Genomic DNA, 10,332 nt, shown 5'->3' with positions numbered 1-10,332 from the left:
TACAAATCGTCATCGAAGGGCAATAACTCTAATAAGAAATTGACCGAAGATTCAACCATCAAACAGTTTAACTAATTTGTAGAAATTGTCTTTCTAATCATTTTTGCACTTATAAGTTTCTCTCTATAGATTTAAGTTTTCAAGATAACCGGATGAAATGAAAAAAATGGTAAAATTTGTTTTTTTTAAATATAAAAACTCCTATGGGTAATCGTCTGACAGTTTTGACGTATATGATCGTATATGGACAATTTGTTGGGCTCAACATTCTTCACATTTATATACTGTCAGTCACATTTTCTCTATTTATAACAATTTTCAAAATAATAGACAAAACTTGCATTTATTTTATGATCCATTTTTAGCCACGTCAGCCATCTTGGTTGGCAGGCGGAGTCATTGGACACGTTTTTTTTTTAAAAACTAGATACACAAAATGAGGATTGTGGCCAAGTTTGTTTAAAAGTGGCCCTGTAGTTTTAGAGAAGATTTTTGTAAAAGTCAACAGACGACGACGAACGACGGACGCCAAGTTATGAGAAAAGCTCACTTGGACCTATTAACCATGTGAGGTAATAAAATCATCTTTTAAACTACAACTGTAGTAAGAAGTATGAATTAAATGTTACTGAAAGAAAATATTAATGAAACAGTAATTCTTTAATGAATATATATGTTCCAAATTACTGCATACATGTATTTTGAAATGTTTTACTTAATGTTTTTTTTACTTATATGAGAAATTATTTTAATCGATCGATCGATTATGAACAAATCATAACTTTTGTTAAATTTTTCAACCCTGTATACCATTATTCCCTATGTGAAATTGAAAAATCGTGTAAAAGAAATAATCCACAATGCTTTTCAATATAAAGATTGTTGCATCACTATAAATTTATTACTTTGGGATACCATACGGCATATTTTGTTAATAGTGAACAAAAATGTAAAATATGCTACACAGAGGAACAGGTGATCAGTTTGCCGGAGTTTCTTAACATATTTGTTAAATTTGAAGGTAAAACTTTTTCAACAAATTGTCGGCATTCCTATGGGAACGAACTGTGTGTCTCTCCTTGCCGACCTCTTCTTATTTACATATGAATCGGAGTTCCTTCAGACTGTCAAAAACAAGATCAAAGAAGCCAGGTTATTTAATTTCTCATTCAGATATATTGATGTTCTTTCCATTAACAATCCGAACTTTTCTTTTTGGGTTCCATTAATATATCCCCCAGAAATAGAAATTAAAGAAACAAGACACGGCTTTTCTCCGCCTCATTTATAGACTAACACCTCGAATTTGACATACACAGTCATCCCAGTACCAAAATATATGACAAACGGGACAATTTTTAATTCTGAAATTATCAATTCCCCCCGACCTTAGTAGCAATATACAAACTTCATTGACCTGCATTTGGGTTGTACATTTTCCAACTTGTTCGATCTTCAAGAGCTTGCAGCTCCCTCCCAGACTTTGTAAAACGTCATTAGTGTCCGAGCAGAAAGTTAATGAACCAGGGGTAAAAAGATCAACGGAAGGTACCAATACCTTGTTGATAAACATCCGTATCAACTTCAACAAATATTACACGATGGTCTTGAAGTATAGATTCTGGGTACTGACGTTGTTCATCGTCTTAATAACGTATTGTATTGTTTTTTTATTTGTCTTTATTAATATTACTTTTACTGTCAAGTCTGTTTTTGGTGATATACATTATACGTGACTCTGTACTTACTTATCCCGTCATTATGTCATTGTGCTATTGCAAATTTTTGTATTCTTGTCTTCAATTTTTGCTATGTGCTTTGTTTATAAGCCTTTTTATGCTTCTTTGTTACGTATTTGTTTGTGTTATAGTGATTAAGATTATACCACAATGTTGACTGTTGTACCCCTATTTTTTACTTTTTTTACCGATTTTGTCTGTTTGATTTGTTCACACACATCGTTGTCAATATAATGGAATTTGATGCAACAGTCATTAAAGCGAGAGGTTTAGCTAGCTATACAACCAGGTTTAATTCACTATTTTTTTTACATAAAGACATGCTTGTACCAACTCAGGAATATGACAGTTTTATCCCTTCGTTTGATGTGTTTGAGCTTACGATTTTGCCATTTCTCGATTAGATTAGAGAATGTCCGCTTTGAATTCTCCTCGGAGTTCAGTATTTTTGAATATTAAATCAAGATCTGCAATTATAACTAAATTCTCAAAAATGATAAACAGCTTGAACAAATATATGATAAAATATCTTCTGTTGATGTTTCGGACCTAGGACACAGACATGCAAATGTGGCGGGAGTTCAATTTTTAGGGACTCTCAACCCCCCACTTTTTAATTCTCAATCAGAAATAAACAAAACGCACACAGAAGAATTGTACATTAAAAACCAATAAAATAAACATATTTAACGCGAAAACAAGAACTTTTAGTTCAAAACAAAAAACGCAAAACTTATAGTACCGTAAATCAAAGAATGCTGGCAGTGACTGAAAGCAACATGTAATCACTTAACCTGCTGAGATGAGAAGAAATCATGCCGTCTTTAGTTTCAATAACACATGAATTGAAATCAATATTTTAATACAAATAGAATTAAGATACATTTGAAGATAATTTATAAATACCAATCATATAATTACAAGATAAAAAGGTCATCTTCTTACTAACCACAATCTAATTCATAGTATCACTATGGAAATTTAACAAAAAAAAAATATATTCATTACAATAATTTGTTTATTACTATTACAGAATAATATCAAGATTATAGTCGTAAACCCAAACTTTTCCTTTAAACATCATAGAAGAAAAAAAGATTTTCCCTGACAAAATATACAAATACTAATGACAATAATGTAACAAATACATCTAACCGATAAGCATACTAGTATATAAAAATATATCTTTAGGTACGAGAGATGGTCGAAGCCAAATTACTTTGGTATTTCAAACCTAAAACAGATATCGAAAGTTTTAGACTTTTACACGTAAAAACAAAATATAACCATGTATAGCAATTAAAATTGGACGGACGATCAAATTCAAAATAATACTGTACAAACAATATCACATTAACATAGGTCAGTTATTATCAACTTATTTAGTATGGTTCACAATTTAGTACCAATAACAATAATAGGTAAATCTGAAGAAAAATAAAACATGACAAAACAGGTAAATGGAATTTTGTAACAGTTAAAAAAAATATATAAATCACAAACAAGAGACAATATTTTGTTCATTGTTTTAAGCTGTACGGTAACCTATAGTTGTAAAGCATCCCCATTCTTTGATCACTGGTGGATGGTTGTAGCATTTGAAATCATACCACATATCATAATTTTTATTTTACAAAAATCTAAGCTTCTTCTTTGTTAGGCATCACCGTTAAGGTTGAAACACAAAATAGACTAGATTATCTAAATGATAATTTTTCGTTTAACATTTTGTGAATATTAAATCAAACACTGTTTCAATTAAGGTAACATTTTAACATTATCCATGATTATACGACCAGAAGCCTGTTCATTTATGGCACCTTTCAATTACAATTTTCTACTATTATTATAATTCTTGGACGAGGTAAAAAAAAAAAGGTTAAAATTATCATATATTATTTTGATCAATCTGAACACATATCATTATATAAATATATATGAACATCGAATTTAGTTGAAGGTTATTTAACAGTACCATTGAGGTTTAATATCATTTTATTTATATTGCACCGTTCTCATGATTATGAAGCATTAAGATGTTAACCATTTCAGCGACATATTCCTTTCATAAAAAGTAGTCACTTGTAGTCTGCTTTGAAATCAATAGGTTCCTAGATATTTTCATATTATAACCTGAAATATCTTGAAGGGTACACGTTATCCGTTATCCGTGTATTTCGTTTCATTTCAATGAATACTTGTATTCGTTCATCATAACAAAAGTATTGGTATTTTTATATAGAATAACAATCGCACTGGTTTTATATACCGGTAGATATAGAGAAAACAACATCTATAAAATAAGCAACTTCTACTGTAATCGTATCTAGATAGTCACTTGATTTTAAACTTAAGCAACACATACGCATCTACATAATGAAACAGAAAAAGAAATCAAATCACTAGTAATATGAAAAAGCACCATTGGATAATTTTTTGATATGTTTATAAACTATAAAATAACAATTTCAAATTTAAATTTATAGGAATAAAAACCACATCCGAAATCCCATAGGAAAAACAATTTGTTGAACAATGATCGATGCCCCTTTTTTGTAATTGTGTTGTGAAATTATTACTGTGATCAGAAAGTTTAAATCTATTTTTTTCTCAGAATGTGTTTAAGAATTTCAAATCTTTAAAGACGTAAAAAGACAGTCTCTATGTGGCTTATAATTTATAATGCCAATGCTCTTTAACTCGTCAACTTATATTGATATGATTTTTATGTATTCACTTTCGAAATGAGCAACGTATATCGATAATATCAGACTAATTAAATTATAAACACATTTTCAATTGCTACATGTTCGCATATTACATAAAAAGCATACAAAGTCATATACAAAATGTATAATCAATATTTGTCTTCAACTGTAGTCAAACTGTGAGTACTCCAAGTGAGACGTGTAGGATGGAAGACTTAAACTACCAACATTGTACAATTTATCTGCTTGAGTATGGTCCATCATATTGGTCAGTGTTCCTCCTGGAAGTCGCATGTTCATATAGTCCCATAATACCTTATAACAAAACCGGTATTGTTCCTAAAATAACAATTGAATATTAATTACAAACACATATATTTTCTAAACATGGTCAGCAGTTTCGGAATATGATGAAAGATTTAACAATAGACATCATTGAAACACTCCATAAATTTTCGGTTAATAGGACGTTGCTCAGTGATGGATGTTAAAGCGCATACCACGGTATAACATGCATGAAAGAAGCCTAGATTCTTAGTCCCTTAAATAATGTGTAAGAATAACAATAAGTTTTGGTTAATTGAATGGCGATGAATTTAAAAACGTATCTCACGATATAGACGTTACGCACGGTGTTCGGTTTAGTAATGGTAACGTTAGTTGACGTCGTTTTCCAATTATTTCATCTTTTTCCGTACCAAACGTCAAAGCTTTGCAGCTTTTTATAAAACGGCTTGCATTTTGATGTTTAACTATTTATTTAAAAAAAAACAAAAAAACATGTTAACATGACTGATTACTAGTATATATTTTTGACATCATATTCTTAACAAAATGAAAGTGTATATTTCAAATATTTGTCATTGCCCAAGCATGTCAATTGTTGCTCTATGATTCTCAGAATTCCGTCATCACAAGTATCTAGGACTAGGCATTTATATCGATTGGAAACAGCCAGTTCCAAAGCTTTTTGTGCTTCAAGAGTATAAATGTTATAAACCCACCTTCAACTAGTTTTCTAACTATACAGTTCGCGATTATAATTTCAGGGTCTTTTTATTCGTATTATCAACATCTTAAATATGTGTCTTTCAAGAAGATTATAATGGAAAATAATCCTTGTTCTGGTCAACCGCAGCAACAGCTACTATTTCTAGTTTCATCCTCAGATTTTAAAATGAAAACGGCAGTTTAGAATTGTTGATTTTATTTAAAATTAAAATGTCATCTACAGTCCTTGAAATATAATGAGTAATTTCAAATGCGTCCGTTTGTCGGATAAGTGGAAATGACTTTTTGTGTATACAACATATACAATCGTACTAGCAGACGCATCTATGTTACTAGAATCCAAAAACGAAGGCTTCGGCATGTTTAAAGCTTGTGCTACATATATATTCATCCGAAAATTTAGAATAAAATTTTGATCAATTTACATGTAAATTAACACATGAAAATCGCTGGATCATATCAAGAAAATCATGATTAAATCATGCTTTTAGAGCTGTCTATGCGGTATGGGCTTTGCTCATTGTTGAAGGCCGTACGGTGAACTACAGTTGATAATTTCTGTGTCACTTGGTTTAAAATGCAATTCTTTTGCATTAAAAATACCTAATCTTTTGCATGATACTTTTATTTATCCGACGCTTTTACGATCAGCAAATGGCTTAAAAATTTTGATGGAAGTCAAATTTTCTTGTTGATTTAAATAATTATTCAAAACAAATATCTCCCAAAATAATATCATCACACATAACGTGTCAAATGCTAAAGACACAACATGCTAACTTTCAGAAGATGGGAAATACAATTATATATTATAACGTTACATTCACGTTCCATGCAAAAATCGTTCAATTTGGACGTGGTAACATTTACGGGAGACACGGACAACTTGATGGAAATTGATGAAAAATTCGGGATGTCCTTAACCTTGAAGGCTTAACCAAATCTTAAAAAAAAACCACATTTCAGTAATAACATTTGTTTGCATAGTTCATTTGTCTGTCACAAATCTAAAATACCCTAAATTAGCATCGTACTCAAAAATCATGAACAATGGCTCTATGGTAACATTTACGGGAGACACGGAAAATACTGAAAAAAATTAAATGGGAGAAGCTATGTTAAAAATAAAAATAGTATTGTAAAATTCAATAAAATCACATTTTTATGTAGAGGTGGCGAACCTTTCCTATTATTTATATAAAAATATTATAATATTGAAGTGTTAGCTTTCATTTTTGTGTACTAGAATTTTCAAATCTTACAGCTATATGGAATTTAGAAAATGGCTGCTAGATTGCGAACCGTTTTACATAATAAATGTGAATATATCATATCCCATCTGTACAAATTTTATCGACATCCATTCAGTAGTTAGTATTTTTTCTTCGTTTATATTTATGGATGGTTGGCGCTTGTTGTTACGTCTTACACGGCAAATACGGCAAATTATGAACACAAAATCATTGTTTAATCAAATAATGAGACATAACATTAAATTTATTACAATCAGGTTTTATTTAATTTCGATTCAAATGAAAAATCAAGACAAGTTACTATTCAATAATGCGTAGATTTGATTTGTTTTTGTCATACTTATGCATTAAGAAATGGCCAAATGAAACATAGACCGAATACCGTGCGTAACGTCATAACATGCCCACATAAAGCTTGCAGTCAAATTCAAAGAAGCTCTGATTTGCAGTTCCTGAGAACAATACATTTCCATTTCCATTGAGCTGTCAAATTGATACAAGTAAACCACAAGTTTAAACCCTCTGGGGTAGAATAAACAGCCAGACAAATATATATATAACACATATTATTATTTGTAAATTTGATAAAAAAGTAAAAGAATCTGACCTAATTTTTTTTATTGTAATTTGACCATGTTTTTACCTGAACTAAAAGGATAAGGCTTTTAAAAATACGTTTTCCTCATCTTAAATGCATGGACAAAAAGTCAAGGTCAATAACTACATCTTACAAATGTCATTAATAAATATTTTGGTCGACCTCTCATGTAATAAATCTTGTAAAACTCGGTTTTGATAATGAAAACAACTGCTTTGACATACATAAACATAATAAATTATGAATAAATCAAACAGTATCGTTAACAACCACTTACCACGAGGTCTATAATTTGCGTTCTTCTCTTTTTAACTCTCTTTACAGTATGATATACATCAACATCACCATCATGCAGCATGGCCTCGCAAATATTGCTGATAGCAACGTAAAATCCACTGTGTGTAGCCCCATCCTTACAATGAACAATGACTGGACTCTCATCTTCACAGGACACATTCTGCCAGTCCTTAACCAAGTCAAAGAGATCAAGAAACATCGACTTTGATTTTGGTACGAAGTCTGTGTCGTTGCAAGCATTAAATTGAAATTGACGAATCTCACGTGCCTGCACTTTAGGATTAAGCATGCTATGAATTTTAAAATGGCGAATAGTGATATTGTCCTGCTGGTATACGGCAATACTGTCTATGAAGAAAGGCTCAAACTGTTTCATTTTCTTCTCCTCTGGCCAATATTCTGCACATGTATCATCTTCGTGTTTATAATTTTCCATCATGACGATGGTGTGGACATTAAAGTCATAAACCAGTTTCCAGAAATCTATAATAGTTGTGTGCAAAGGTGTCTGTGTAACGATGAAATGGTCTTTTTGTCGATGGCTATCAAGTAAAACTGCATTGATATAATCAGTCCGTCCGACTCCCCCAGGAGTGCTCAATACGGCTCTGTATATATTTGTTGGAATGACGTCTGGAAACCTGTTTTTCTCTATATTATTAATAGATAGAGCATCTGAACAGTTTGCAGAGTGTAATTTGCGAGTAAAGTTGCACAAGCATTCAAACTGATCTCGTAAATATGAATGTTTCGTTTTCGGATTTTTTCTTGTCAGCAGATGATATTTTTCTTTCAAATCAAGCCCTGTTCTTGTATGGCCAGCATGTTTCGCTTCAAAAATGGCATCATAAATAAAAATGTATTGTTTTATTGTCCGTACCATTTGAACCCGATCCTTCCTCAAACGCCTTACAAAAGCTGATATACTTATACGACCTTCTCTATCATACTGTTCCAGAAGGCTGTCTATGGCAATATAGGCTCCTGTTCTCCCGACTCCTGTACCACAATGTACTAACAAAGGTGATGCAGGTGTATCACTGTTGTACTCTTTAACCTTGAACCTCATTTCTAACAATGGTATAGGATCATCAGGGACACCATGATCTGGCCACGAACAAAAATCAAATATATGGACAACTCTAGTGGTGCTATACGTATTGTTCGACTTAAACTTCATGGTCCGTATTACATATGATGCAAATTCTTGAGTATCAATCAGCTCGAGAAAGAAGTTGCCGTATGTTACCTTTCCCTGATTTTGATCAGGCCAATATTTGGTACATTTAACGATATTGTCTTCTATGATATTAGTGATCATTACAATAACAGAAACATTTGTTTGATTAATCATTCTCCAAAAGTCAAGAACTGTTTCCTCGTCAAAAGGACTTTGAGCCGCAATATATGCATTCTGTTTATGATATCCATGAATAAAATTTGCGTTGATATAATCGTCTCCCGAGTTATCATCCTCCCGTAGAACAACACGCGAATGGTCATACGGTAATAAATGTGGGAATCTATTCTTCCGCTGATTTCGAGGTTTCAATGCAACATTCCAAGATGCTAAACGCCCATGAGGGAGATCATGAAACTCTTGCTGAAAGGTTATTGGTGGATTCATATTTGACTCAACAACACCATTCATATCAAAATTACTTCTATCGGGAGGTATGAGGTTCCTTCCAGCAATTATGTATCGACTTTCTCGGTGTGAATAAATAGTATTCCAATATTTATGAGGATCATAATCATCAACATGAGAGTACATACTATCATAAGTACCCTTGTCGTCGGTATGTGCTGCATAGGGTGCATAACTTCTACGTCTTCTATACCAATACAGAACACAGATAACGACAATAGCTATGATAATTAAGATAATGATAACAATAATGGCGATTATTACACCTGTGTAATCAGTAGATGCAGCTACAACAGGGTTTGGAGCCAAAGTTGAAGGAGTGGAGGTAAGTACCATTTTGCTGTAGCTTGACTTTGTTACACTGAGAAGGGTACTTCTTATCTGTAAATAAACGTCGTACCGATGACCAGAAACCAAAGGATTATTTTGAATACTATTATATATTTTTTCATCCCCTATTGTGAAAAATGTCGTCGTCAGCACTTCATTTGGTAAAAGTATCGCTGTTTCAACTCCCGGTGGATTTCCAACTGCCCGTTTCCGTTTTCCAGAACCAACGGTAAGATCATGAACATATATTACATATGCAGTAAGTGGTCCTGTTGTCAATATGACTGGATCAATTGAGATCACTATTGTTGTTGCAGTGGATCTAATCTTCTTTGGTGCCGGTGGAGAAGTCGGTGTTGATTGTTCTGTGTATTCAAACATATGATCAGGATCACCAAATCCCCTACTCGTTTTTGCAGCCACTTTGATCTGATACCGTCGGCCAGGTTGGAGCAAACACAAAAGTGTGGATCTTATTAAACCTCCTGTCGTAGTATTCAATTCTTGACTGGCTTGAGTTGTGTCCTGGTAGGAAATCTGGAAAAAATAAATATCATATAAAAAGAAAAAATGCGAGCTTATTGCTTTCACGAATAAAAAAAAATCCGTTTGAAATTGGTCATTGAATGACAGCAAAAATATCTGAAAGGCAAATATTAAGTACAGCATAAGCATGTGTAAGACATATAAACAAGACAATTTCCATATAAAACGGGTTATATATTTATTATTTGCACAGTTAGTTTTC

The 10,332-nt window shown here is 32.2% G+C and overlaps 1 protein-coding gene across 3 annotated transcripts in view; it reads right to left on the bottom strand.

The window, feature by feature from the left end:
- Window positions 1-2,584: 2,584 nt before the first annotated feature.
- LOC139513076 (receptor-type tyrosine-protein phosphatase kappa-like) overlaps window positions 2,585-10,332 on the bottom strand; it is a 39,785-nt gene continuing 32,037 nt past the window's right edge. For all 3 annotated transcript variants that reach the window (XM_071301224.1, XM_071301223.1, XM_071301226.1), the window contains 2 exons: window positions 7,587-10,121; window positions 2,585-4,786 (listed from right to left, as the gene is read on the bottom strand). In XM_071301224.1, the coding sequence (XP_071157325.1) occupies window positions 4,610-4,786; window positions 7,587-10,121 (2,712 nt within the window). In that variant the 3' untranslated portion in view covers window positions 2,585-4,609. The remainder of the gene's footprint in view (window positions 4,787-7,586; window positions 10,122-10,332) is intronic.

Source organism: Mytilus edulis, chromosome 2 (genome assembly GCF_963676685.1).
Source record: "Mytilus edulis chromosome 2, xbMytEdul2.2, whole genome shotgun sequence".
NCBI classification, from domain to species: domain Eukaryota; kingdom Metazoa; phylum Mollusca; class Bivalvia; order Mytilida; family Mytilidae; genus Mytilus; species Mytilus edulis.
This window is presented reverse-complemented; position numbering and strand designations above follow the sequence as displayed.